The sequence below is a fragment of the Benincasa hispida genome, chromosome 11, assembly GCF_009727055.1.
Source record: "Benincasa hispida cultivar B227 chromosome 11, ASM972705v1, whole genome shotgun sequence".
NCBI lineage: Eukaryota > Viridiplantae > Streptophyta > Magnoliopsida > Cucurbitales > Cucurbitaceae > Benincasa > Benincasa hispida.
In genome coordinates, this window is record NC_052359.1 from 53,451,447 (window position 1) to 53,465,507 (window position 14,061).

At 28.6% G+C, this 14,061-nt stretch overlaps 1 protein-coding gene and 1 pseudogene across 1 annotated transcript; both read right to left on the minus strand.

Moving 5' to 3' along the window:
- Positions 1–1,002: 1,002 nt before the first annotated feature.
- Positions 1,003–3,748, minus strand: LOC120092176 (transcription factor DIVARICATA-like). The gene is made up of 3 exons (XM_039050409.1): positions 2,814–3,748; positions 1,389–1,781; positions 1,003–1,202 (listed from the first exon to the last, which is right to left on the minus strand). The coding sequence occupies exons 1-2, from the start codon at positions 3,212–3,214 to the stop codon at positions 1,403–1,405; spliced, it is 780 nt and encodes a 259-aa protein (XP_038906337.1). The 5' UTR covers positions 3,215–3,748; the 3' UTR covers positions 1,003–1,202; positions 1,389–1,402.
- LOC120090758 lies at positions 1,230–13,838 on the minus strand (annotated as a pseudogene).
- Between the last annotated feature and the right edge of the window lie 223 nt (positions 13,839–14,061).

Sequence of the window (14,061 nt, forward strand, 5' to 3'; positions counted from 1 at the left end):
TTTAGAGAATTGGATCCTCTATAGATATTAAAGATGATCATTTTGTTTTCTTTTTGTGGCATCTTCATCATGTTGAAGACTCAAAAAATTCCGACCTTTAAACTGATTCTTTAATTGTAAAAATAATTTTTTCTACAAGTGTTTGATCCTTGGAGTGTTTTATTTTAATTTTATTTTTTAAATTGATTCTCTTTTTAAAAAAAAAAAAAAAAATCATTTGAGTTTTTGGGATAAAGTGACCACTGGGGAAAAGGGCACAGGAGCATTTGCCCAAATTAGTCCCCAAAAAGAGTAACCCACTACATTTTTTTTCTGGGAAATCCTCGACTTTTTTCATTAGTATTTTTTAAGTACAAATATCAATTTATATCAATTTTAATGATTGTATTAATTTAAACTATAGATTAAAAAAATATCAATTTAAATCTTAAATTTTGGGGTTATATCAATTTAAACCCTAAATTTTGAGATTTGTATTAATTTAAATTCCGAACTAATAATTATATCAATTTAAACTCTGAAAGTATATCGAATTGGAGATAAACGGACGCAAACCGCTGACATCCACCACAGGGTAAACCATTTAAACCTTGAATTTTCATAAATATATCAATTTAAACCCTAAACATTCATAAGTATATCCAAATAAAACATAATTGAGGGTTTAAGTCGATACAATTATGAAATTTTATGATTTAAATTGATGCATTTAAAAAAATTTAAGGTTTAAATTGATACAATTATTAGTTTATAGTTTAAATTCATACAATCTCGAAAGTTCAAGATTTAAATTGATATAATTGTTAGTTTAGGATTTAAATTAATACAATACCAAAAATTTAGGGATATAAATTGATATTTATCCTATATATTTTTATTAAAAAAAAATTAAAAGGGGGAGAATCTAAGAAAGTCAATAATATTAAAGCCTTTTAAAAGTAATATATAAAATGTGATCTTAATTGACAAAATAATGGGAAAAAAAATACATATTTAAAAATCTCAGTAAAAGCCACATAGATACACATAGATCCCTCAATTCCAAACTTTAAGTGCTTTAAATAATTAAAAAGAAAAAACAAAACAAAACAAAACTACACATTGACATTAAAAGGATTGTGGAGCACTTGCTTCTTGCTTTATGGAATTGGAATGTTTGAATTCCCAATAACCTTTCCCACCTTGCCAACTTGAAATTTCCACTAAAAGAAGAAGAAAAAAAAAAGTAATTTTATACAAGCAACTAAATATTTCTTTTATTAAACAAAAAAAAAAAAGTTTATTGCATTTATTTACCAAACTCTCACTCACATCATCTAGAAAAATTAATAGACAACTTAAATATATGCATGCAAATTAAATTAATCCAACAGCCAAATTATTCTAACCATATAGTAAAACCTCACTGGTATTGTTGCTCCCTTTGCACTTGAAAGACATTGTTATTTTGGCAGCCATGGAAGTTCTCTCTAAGAAAGATTTGGTCTTGTATTAGTTTGGGTCCAAGTGAAGAGATCCCACAAAGCGGAGCCATTGTAACTCCGACGTAAGAAGGTGGGGATGTTTTGTCTAGACTGGATTGAATCGGGTTATCGAAAAGATGAGTAGTGGTAATATCGTGAATGCTTGACCTTCTCTTGTCTTTCCCTCCATTGAGTTGTCTGATGAAATATTTTTGAGCGTGACTAGCCACTTGTGTTGGAGTCCTCGTTGTGACGAAGTTGCGAGAGATGTTTCGCCAATCTCCTTTACCATACTTCTTCAAACCCATCAAGAATTTTCTATCGTTTCAAAAATATGTTAAGTTCAAAACCAACCAATTAACAAAAACTACAATATCATATACTACCGCCCTATATATTAGACATCAAACTAAATTCACATATATCAAACATAGTTTATATAAAATTTTAAGTTTTTGGATCTAAACAAAGTAAATATTGTCTTCTATTTTAATATTATAAATATTCCATGGAAGTCAACCATCCTAGGACAATTACTTTCTATTTTATATTAAGCTTTAACCCTAGTAAGGCCTTTCAATGGCCAGAATTTGAGTTCAAAAAATTTGAACCAAACTAATATTTTTAATGTAATTATAGAATTAGCTAGACTAAGAAAATGTAAAAAATATACATATATAAAACTTGACTAGGTAAAAAGGCACACATAAAACTCTTGTTTATTGGTATTTAGCTAATCCTTTTCCACATAATAAGCCAAAAGTTGCCTTAAAAAAGTACTAGCATTGATCTTCACTCCTCTCTACATTTTTTTTTTTATTAATTAGCATTTTTCTTTTCATGATTCATATCTTATCAACGTAGATAAATTTTTATCAAACCAACTTTTTATTGCATTTTAATCAATTTTAGAGTCATAAACAAAATTATTTATAATCTAGCAGCTTTTAACATATTCTTCTAAATTTTATATTTTTCTAGAGAGAGTTATTTCTTCTTCTTGTTTTATCCATAGTTAAGTTTTGTCTCGGTTTTTTTTTAAAAAAAAAATAGTTTAAAAGAAAAAAAAATCAAAGAAATAACTAGGATGATCATAATTATATATTGCATTTTAAATTTAAAGAAAATCCAAATAAATTTGATTATAATTCTATACAATGAAAGGTATATTATAATTTGAAGTCTAAAACAAAATTAAGAGTGAAAAGAAAGTTGAAGCAATTTCCACATTTGAATTTAATTTGCCTACTTTTCAAATAATAATAATAGTAATAATAATAATAATAGGCCTAAATTTAGAGCAAATTTTCTCACGAATTAAGCAACCAAATAAATCAGATTAATTCAAACCTGTGCTCGTCTTCAGTCCAAGGCACTCCCTTCTTCCTTTCCTGATCAGAAGGCCGACCGGAGCCGCCTCTCTTCCCGGCGCCGATGTACATCGGCGTAAACCCACCATCGTCATTCGACCACTCCAACACAAAAGAGTTGCCGACGGTATACCCCGGAATCGGAATACGCCCTGCTTCAATATCACTCACGTCCTCCACTAACTCTCTGTACTGTTTCACCACATCGCCAACTGTTTTTCCGGGAATCATGGCGGCGACTTTCAGCCACCGGTCCGGCGTATCTCTGTCGAACAAAGCCAAAGCATTTTCAAACCGTTTGTTCTCCTCCGGCGTCCACTTGGACCAGCCGGAATTTCGCAAGTAGGTGGCCGGAGACAGAATCCCAATTCCTCGTTTCATCACCCAAGTTCAGAACAACTCACAAATCAAACACATAGAAATTGAAGAAAATTGAAAACCCAAAAGAACCCAGTTGAGGAAATGTAGTGAATTTGAAGAGTTCAACACAAATTAAATCCAAAACTACACAGATCGCAATAGTAGTAACAGAGGAAGAACAGAGTGAAATTCCAGAGACTCTAGAATTAACCAAAGAACTTGATCGAACCTTATCAAGAACAGAGTCAAAGTCCAGAGACTCTTAAAATAATCAAAGAACTCCGTTGAACCTTACCAATAACAAATAAATTAAACAAGGGAAATCTGAAAATTTGCAGATTTTTTATCAGAGAAAAAAAGGAGAAGAAAATTGGTTCTTGTTTTTGTGGAGGCAGAGAAGAGGAATAACAGTGATTGGTATTGCCGGTGGGATCGAGATCTATGGGACAAGAACAAGTCACATAATGAAAATAGATAGAGAAAGAGAGAGTAAAGGGTGTTGAATTTTGATTGGTGGATTTGGAATTTGTAGGAATATTTGAGGTTAAAGTAAGAAAGAGAGAAGATGGGGGGGAAAAACAGAGAAATGCAGGGGAGATGGGAAAATAAAAGAAAGTTTTGAAGAAGACAAATCTATGATTGGCTAGGTGGTGTAGGAAGGTTAAAAAAATCATTAAGACTTACTTTTCTAATTTAAATAATTAATTCAACTTTAACGCTTAGAAAAATAATTAAATGAAATCACTTTGAGAGGTAGAACAAAGCATGCCCATTTGGTCAATATTAAAATTTATGTTCTTCATAAATTGGGTTGGGTTGAAATATTTTTAAACCTAATTTAAAATTTTTAATTATAATTTATTCAACTCAAATAACTTTGGTTAAATAATGAATCCAACCAAACATTCGGGTTGGGTTAAGTTCGAGTTTTTCGAGTCATTTATTTTAATTTTGTTCTAAAAATAAGTCAAATGTTAATATGTAACTGTTTTTAAAAAAAAAAAAAAATTACTGTCATATATTTGGTTAAGATTAACAATTCTATTTTAATGCATATTATGAAAAAAAATTCTTTCCAAACTCCTTAAAATTTGAGTATATGAATTGTTGGAGAATAAATCATCCGAAAAAATCATAAAATTATAAAAAAAATGAAATAAATAAATATATATANTATTTAAAATTAATAATATGTTTGGATTGGTTTGGATTATTTTAGGTGAATTTATGAACTAACCCAATCCATACAGATCATCAAGTTTTTTTAACCCTATAATCAAAATCAGATAAGGACAAAGGATAAGTGATAGAATGCTAATTTTTATTTAGTGAAAATACATTTTTCCTCCTATAATTTTTAGGTTTAATTTTTTAGGGTAATTACAATTGTTAACACTTAAGTTAATAATTAATCGTATAGCAATGTTTTTAAAAAACTGCACATATAGTAAGATCTATTAATGATATAGTCTAGACTATCACTAATAAACTTTGTGATCTGAATCTAAATTTTGTTATATCTACAAATTCTTTTGATATTCTATTAGTACTTTTGATCTAATTGTTATATTTGCAACTGTTCCTAGCTTTTATTTAATCCTTAAGTTTCAATATTTTTCACTTTTGTCCTCGAATTTTTACTAATACTCACTTTGGTATTTAATGCTAATTAACTCTTAATTAAAATTTTAAATTAGCCGAAGACTTTGTAGAAATTTGGTGAAAAATCAAAGTAAAATGTAGATCATTCATTGGTACATTTAGGCTTAGTTTAATATTACTATGGCCCATTAAAGTAATTGTTGTTAAATATACTTTTAGAAAAACCAACTTTTTATAAAAGTAATTAAACATGAAGAAAATAGTAAAGTGAGAATTCTTACGAGTTTGACAATTGAGACATCAAATTTCTTTGGAATCTAATCTCAAGGGTTGTAGTATACTAGATTTTACCTTAACAACATAACTGAAAATATATATGATTAAATTAATAAAATATAAAAAAAACTAAAATATTTATAAAATATAGCAAAGTTCCGTGATCTGTCAATAATAGACATTGATATACTTCCATTAGTGTCTACTAGTGACATTGATAGATATTTTTAGAAATTTATTAGTATCTATCATTGATAGATTCTAAAATTTTACTATATTTTATAAATATTTTCAATAATTTTCAATTTGAAATAATTTTCTAAAGTAATATGACTTAAAACAATGCTAAAATTCTCCTATAAACACTTGTAAAATCCCACACAAAACTTTAGGAAAATATGTTTGACATTAGTTCTAATTAGGAACTCAACTAATATAACTAGTAATATTGAAAATTGAATTATTATTATTATTTTGAAGTACAAATGAATTAATGCAAGTAAATCTAGTAATTGAAAATGAAATTGGTTACAAAATTCAAATATATGGGTCCAAACTCCAAAGTCTTTACTTAAAAAAAAAAATACAAAATAAGGATTATTTCAAGGTCTCTATCATAAGCAGGAATAAATAACGGACCAACAAGTACAACTGCTTGTGATGGTACCATTTATTTTATTAATTGTTTATTCCTTTATTTATTTATTTACATTTTCTATTCCTAATTTTTTCCTTGACCTTGTTGCATTTTGACACCTGTCCATGTCTTTGTTGTACGGACCAATCACACAATTCTGCTTCTCTGAAAAAGGTTGAAACATGGGATTAAGAAATAATTATCTCACCTGTTCTGAACTGTCAAAATATATACACACACATATATATAAATATATGTTTTTATAATAACTAATAAAATTTTCTACAATAATTGGTTGGTACGGTGGGTTTGAACTTTGGATATAACTTTTTTATACATATTATAACATAACATTTTTAATATGATATATTTAGTTGGTAAAATTAGATTAATATTGTTGTTTTCAAAACTATTTAAAAAAATATTGTAGTTTGAAAATAATTTAGAGAAATATTGTAGTTTTTTTTTTTTTTTTTTTTTTAATTTCAATATGTCGAATTTTCAAAACTCGACAAAAGGAACGAGTGTTCAAAACTCGACCGCCTTCATGAGCAGAAGTTCACAACTCACTCAGGATTCATGTCATGTCATTTATGGTCATCCTAGTAAAATGTAAGTCTCTATTATTAATGGCGTTATATAAAGATACTAATCATTTCGTTGTCCGGTCTTATACAAACTCTTTATATAGGATATCCCACTCGCATATCTCCACATGAATGATCAGGATCAGATCATTTATAGCACTTTACAACAAGGACTACAAACCATTTAGATTATCATTTAAACAATATCCACTTGTATGTCTCCACATACTTGTTTAAATTACATAAAATAACCTCGGATCTTAGTTTATTGGATTGAGTATATGCTTATAAAATAACATTTATTTTATTAACAACAATATGTTTATACAGAGTTTACAAACTACGAGATTACAAAGAGATTTAGGACACCATTCCCAACATGGCTATGTCCAATCCATCTTATTATGGTATCATGAACTCTTTGATCTACCAGGTTTCCTCAACAACAATGAGTCAACATGTAAGACAAATATATTAGGGTGCATGATCTAGTAATCTTCATGCGGTACATGTTGAAATTGAGAAGAGTAACATGCAGCATTTGTTAACAGTTTATAGTAGTTCTCAATAAAATATTTGTAGTTCATATTAAAATGTGAGCAAACTACCATAAATTGCAAGCATGGAATGCCAAACGTTTGCCACTTGTTATATGAACAGTACTGCTCGGACCCATTTAGCCTCAATATTTAAACATTTCCTCCTTTAGCATCGAGGCTATGACGTCCGATTTTCACATAAAACATACCTTCATATCGATCGTATGACTATACTTCACGTTTACTAGATCTTGCAACCCATTTATTAATTTCTTCGTGTGCGTACTGCATTTTTACTCACTTAGTATTGTAAATATACTTGAAACAAATTGTTAATTACATTAAAAAAAAGTAATAATATTACTAGGTGTATTTATCTTGATGCTCCAAAATAGCTCTTATTTATTCTTTTTTTTTTTCGAATTAATTTACGCACTTGAAGAATGTTGCTTGAGCAAAAGCATTTATCAGCGATATTTGAACTCATTTGAGGACGCCATTTATGCACTCTGATAGATTTTTTGTCATCCAATATCTGAACCCTCCATCGTGTGTTTAAGTCCATTGCTCTATATCAATGTTGTCAAAAAAAAAAAAAAAAAAAAAAAATATTCCTTTGATGTCCTTAATGGCTTTATTAAACAGAGAAGGAGATAAGTTATACATCATATTATACGACTATATGAATATTTGACCACATCGACAATTTCACGTTGCGGTATGATAAGATATGATATATTACTATTTTATTATTATATATCTGCAGTAACAATTAGAGAGTGGTACATTGATCTATTGTTTTACAAGCTCTCCTAGAAAGTAATGTTCGATTTAAGAGATCGATGATCTTAATCCTGCACCGAGAATATTGGTTGTAGGCATCACTATATTTATCGTCAGATACATGGGTCTGAGTTTACTACCTATTTGATCAAGTATCGATAAACTATTATGCTTTATTAAAACATTCACATGTAAATCTACGAAAACAGAACTCACATTGACTTAAAAGATTGTGGAGCACTTGCTATCTTGCTTTTTGGAATTGGAATGTTATGATCCCAATAACACTTCCCACTCCTATTGAAATTTCACAAAAGAGATAGAAAAAGTAATTTTATACAAGCAATAAATATTTCTTTTATTAAAAAACAAAAAAAAAAAGTTTATTGCATTTACTAAAACTCAACTCATCTAGAAAATTATAGAACTTAATTTAATTAAATATTAATCCAACAGCCAAATTAATTCTAACCATATAGTAAAACCTCACTGGTATTGTTGCTCCCTTTGCACTTGAAAGACATTGTTATTTTGGCAGCCATGGAAGTTCTCTCTAAGAAAGATTTGGTCTTGTATTAGTTTGGGTCCAAGTGAAGAGAATCCCACAAAGCGGAGCCATTGGTAACTCCCGACGTAAGAAGGTGGGGATGTTTTGTCTAGACTGGATTGAATCGGGTTATCGAAAAAGATGAGTAGTGGTAATATCGTGAATGCTTGACCTTCTCTTGTCTTTCCCTCCAATTGAGTTGTCTGATGAAATATTTTTGAGCGTGACTAGCCACTTGTGTTGGAGTCCTCGTTGTGACGAAGTTGCGAGAGATGTTTCGCCAATCTCCTTTACCATACTTCTTCAAACCCCATCAAGAATTTTCTATCGTTTCAAAAAATATGTTAAGTTCAAAACACAACCAATTAACAAAAACTACAATATCATATACTACGCCCTATATATTAGAACATCAAACTAAATTCACATATATCAAACATAGTTTATATAAAATTTTAAGTTTTTGGATCTAAACAAAGTAAATATTGTCTTCTATTTTAAATATTTAAAATATTCCATGGAAGTCAACCAATCCTAGGACAATTACTTTCTATTTTTATATTAAGCTTAAACCCTAGTAAGGCCTTTCAATGGCCAGAATTTGAGTTCAAAAAAATTTGAACCAAACTAATATTTTTAATGTATTATAGAATTAGCTAGACTAAGAAAATGTAAAAAATATACATATATAAAACTTGACTAGGTAAAAAGGCACACATAAAACTCTTGTTTATTGGTATTTAGCTAATCCTTTTCCACAATAATAAGCAAAAGTTGCCTTAAAAAAGTAACTAGCATTGATCTCACCTCCTCTCTACAATTTTTTTTTTTAATTAATTAGCACTTTTTCTTTTCATGATTCATATCTTATAAACGTAGATATATATTTTTATCAACCAAACTTTTTATTGCATTTTAAATCAATTTTAGAGTCATAAACAAAATTATTTATAATCTAGCAGCTTTTAACATATTCTTCTAAATTTTAATATTTTTCTAGAGAGAGTTATTTTTCTTCTCTTGTTACCATAGTTAATTTTGTTCTCGGTTTTTTTTAAAAAAAAAATAGTTTAAAAGAAAAAAAAATCAAAGAAATAACTAGATGATCATAAATTATATATTGCATTTTAAATTTAAAGAAAATCCAAATAAATTTGATTATAATTCTATACAATGAAAGGTATATTATAATATTTGAAGTCTAAAAACAAAATTAAGAGTGAAAAGAAAGTTGAAGCAATTTCCACATTTGAATTTAATTTGCCTACTTTTCAAATAATAATAATAGTAATAATAATAATAATAGTAGGCCTAAATTTAGAGCAAAATTTTCTCACGAATTAAGCACCAAATAAATCAGATTAATTCAAACCTGTGCTCGTCTTCAGTCCAAGGCACTCCCTTCTTCCTTTCCTGATCAGAAGGCCAGACCGGAGCCGCTCTCTTCCCGGCGCCGATGTAACATCGGCGTAAACCCCACCATCGTCATTCGACCACTCCAACACAAAAGAGTTTGCCGACGGTATACCCCGGAATCGGAATACGCCCTGCTTCAATATCCTCACGTCCTCCACCTAATCTCTGTACTGTTTTCACCACAATCGCCAACTGTTTTTCCGGGAATCATGGCGGCGACTTTCAGCCACCCGGTCCGGCCGTATCTCTGTCGAACAAAGCCAAAGCATTTTTCAAACCGTTTGTTCTCCTCCGGCGTCCACTTGGACCAGCCGGAATTTCGCAATTGTAGGTGGCCGGAGACAGAATCCCAATTCCCTCGTTTCATTCAACCCAAGTTCAGAACAACTCACAATCATAACACATAGAAATTGAAGAAAATTGAAAACCCAAAAGAACCCAGTTGAGGAAAATGTAGTGAATTTGAAAGAGTTCAAACAAAATTAAATCCAAAACTACACAGATCGCAAAGTAGTAACAGAGGAAGAACAGAGTGAAATTCCAGAGACTCTAGAATTAACCAAAGAGACTTGATCGAACCTTATCAAGAACAGAGTCAAGAGTCCAGAGACTCTTAAAATAATTCAAAGAAACTCCGTTGAACCTTACCAATAACAAATAAATTAAACAAGGGAAAATCTGAAAATTTGCAGATTTTTTATCAGAGAAAAAAAGGAGAAGAAAAATTGTTCTTGTTTTTGTGGAGGCAGAGAAAGAGGAATAACAGTGATTGGTATTGCCGGTGGGATCGAGATCTATGGGACAAGAACAAGTCACATAATGAAAATAGATAGAGAAAGAGAGAGTAAAGGGTGTTGAATTTTGATTGGTGGATTTGGATTTGTAGGAATATTTGAGGTTAAATAAGAAAGAGAGAAGATGGGGGGGAATGCAGGGGAGATGGAAAATAAAAGAAAGTTTTGAAAAGACAAATCTATGATTGGGTAGGTGGTGTAGGAAGGTTAAAAAAATCATTAAGACTTACTTTTCTAATTTAAATAATTAATTCAACTTTAAAGTTGAAGAAATAATTAAATGAAATCACTTTGGAGAGTTAGAAAAAGCATGCCCATTTGGTATATATTAAAATTGTTCTTCCATAAATTGGGTTGGGTTGAAATATTTTTAAACCTAATTTAAAATTTTTTTTATTTTTCAACTCAAATAACTTTGGTTAAATAATGAATCCAACATGCGGGTTGGGTTAAGTTCGAGTTTTTCGAGTCATTTATTTTTAATTTTGTTCTAAAAATAGTCAAATGTTAATATGTATACTGTTTTTAAAAAAAAAAAAAAATTACTGTCATATATTTGGTTAAGATTAACAATTCTATTTTAATGCATATTATGAAAAAATTCTTTCCAAACTCCTTAAAATTTGAGTATATGAATTGTTGGAGAATAAATCATCCGAAAAATCATAAAATTATAAAAATGAAAATAAAATAATATATATATATATATATATATATATATATATATAATAATGGTATCATAAAAATATTTAAAATATAAAATTATGAGTTGGTTGGATTATTTTAGGTGAATTTATGAACTAACCCAATCCATACAGATCATCAGTTTTTTTAACCCTATAATCAAAATCAGATAAGGACAAAGGAATAAGTGATAGAATGCTAATTTTTATTTAGTGAAAATACATTTTTCCTCCTATAATTTTAGGTTTAATTTTTTAAGGGTAATTACAATTGTTAACACTTAAGTTAATAATTAATCGTATAGCAATGTTTTTAAAAAAACCTGCACATATAGTAAGAGATCTATTAATGATATAGTCTAGACTATCAACTAATAAAACTTTGTGATCTGAATCTAAATTTTGTTATATCTACAAATTTCTTTTGATATTCTATTAGTATTTTTGATCTAATTGTTATATTTGCAACTTTCCTAAGCTTTTTATTTAATCCTTAATTTCAATATTTTTCAACTTTTGTCCTCGAATTTTTACTAATACTCACTTTTGGTATTTAATGCTAATTAACTCTTAATTAAAATTTTAAATTAGCCGAAGACTTTGTAGAAATTTGGTGAAAAATCAAAAGTAAATTGTAGATCATTCATTGGTACATTTAGGCTTAGTTTAATATTACTATGGCCCATTAAAGTAAATTGTTGTTAAATATACTTTTAGAAAAAACCAACTTTTTATAAAAGTAATTAAACATGAAGAAAATAGTAAAAGTGAGAATTCTTAGAGTTTGACAATTGAGACATCAAAATTTCTTTGGAATCTAATCTCAAGGGTTGTAGTATACTAGATTTTACCTTAACAACATAACTGAAAATATATATGATTAAATTAATAAAAATATAAAAAAAACTAAAATATTTATAAAATATAGCAAAGTTCCGTGATCTGTCAATAATAGACATTGATATACTTCCATTAGTGTCTACTAGTGACATTGATAGATATTTTTTAGAAATTTATTAGTATCTATCATTGATAGATTCTAAAATTTTACTATATTTTTAATAAATATTTCAATAATTTTCAATTTTGAAATAATTTTCTAAAGTAATATGACTTAAAACAATGCTAAAATTCTCCTATAAACACTTGTAAAATCCCACACAAAAACTTTAGGAAAATATGTTTACATTAGTTCTAATTAGGAACTCACCTAAATATAACTAGTAATATTGAAAATTGAATTATTATTATTATTTTGAAGGTACAAATGAATTAATGCAAGTAAATCTAGTAATTGAAAAATGAAATTGGTTGTACAAAATTCAAATATATGGGTCCAAACTCCAAAGTCTTTACTTAAAAAAAAAATACAAAATAAGGATTATTTCAAGGTCTCTATCATAAGCAGGAATAAATAACGGACCAACAAGTACAACTGCTTGTGATGGTACCATTTTTATTTTAATTATTGTTTATTCCTTTATTTATTTATTTACATTTTCTATTCCTAATTTTTTCCTTGACCTTGTTGCATTTTGACACCTGTCCATGTCTTTGTGTTGTACGGACCAATCACACAATTCTGCTTCTCTGAAAAGGTTGAAACATGGGATTAAGAAATAATAATCTCACCTGTTCTGAACTGTCAAAATATATACACAACATATATATATAAATATATGTTTTTAAATAACTAATAAAATTTTCTACAATAATTGGTTGGTACGGTGGGTTTGAACTTTGGATAACTTTTTTTATACATATATATAACATAACATTTTTAATATGATATATTTTAGTTTGGTAAAATTAGATTAATATTGTTGTTTTCAAAACTATTTAAAAAATATTGTAGTTTGAAAATAATTTAGAGAAATATTGTATTTTTTTTTTTTTTTTTTTTTTTTTTTTAATTTCAATATGTTCGATTTTCAAAACTCGACAAAAGGAACGAGTGTTCAAAACTCGACCGCCTTCATGAGCAGAAGTTCACAACTCACTCAGGATTCATGTCATGTCATTTATGGTCATCCTAGTAAAATGTAAGTCTCTATTATTAATGGCGTTATATAAAGATACTAATCATTTCGTTGTCCGGTCTTATACAAACTCTTTATATAGGATATCCACTCGCATATCTCCACATGAATGATCAGGATCAGATCATTTATAGCACTTTACAACAAGGACTACAAACCATTTAAGATTATCATTTAAAACAATATCCACTTGTATGTCTCCACAATACTTGTTTAAATTACATAAAAATAACCTCGGATCTTAGTTTATTGGATTGAGTATATGCTTATAAAATAACATTTATTTTATTAACAACAATATGTTTATACAGAGTTTACAAACTACGAGATTACAAAAGAGATTTAGGACACCATTCCCAACATGGCTATGTCCAATCCATCTTATTATGGTATCATGAACTCTTTGATCTACCAGGTTTCCTCAACAACAATGAGTCAACATGTAAGACAAATATATTAGGGTGCATGATCTAGTAATCTTCATGCGGTACATGTTGAAATTGAGAAAGAGTAACATGCCAGCATTTGTGTAATTATAGTAGTTCTCAATAAAATATTTGTAGTTCATATTAAAATGTGAGCAAAACTACCAATAAATTGCAAGCATGGAATGCCAAACGTTTGCCACTTGTTTATATGAACAGTACTGCTCGGACCCATTATTAGCCTCAATATTTAAACATTTCCCCTTTTTAGCATCGAGGCTATGACGTCCGATTTTTCACATAAAACATACCTTCATATCGATCGTATGACTATACTTCACGTTTACTAGATCTTGCAACCCATTTATTAATTTCTTCGTGTGCGTACTGCATTTTAACTCACTTAGTATTGTAAATATACTTGAAACAAATTGTTAATTACATTAAAAAAAAGTAATAATATTACTAGGTGTATTATTCTTGATGCTCCAAAATCTCTTATTTATTCTTTTTTTTTTTTCGAATTAATTTACGCACTTG

Coding starts and splice junctions, on each gene's coding strand:
- LOC120092176 (XM_039050409.1), bottom strand. CDS start 3,214: ATGAAACGAGGAATTGGGATTCTGTCTCCGGCCACCTACTTGCGAAAT. Junction 1,782..2,813: donor TGGACTGAAGACGAGCACAG/GTTTGAATTAAT, acceptor TTGAAACGATAG/AAAATTCTTGATGGGTTTGA.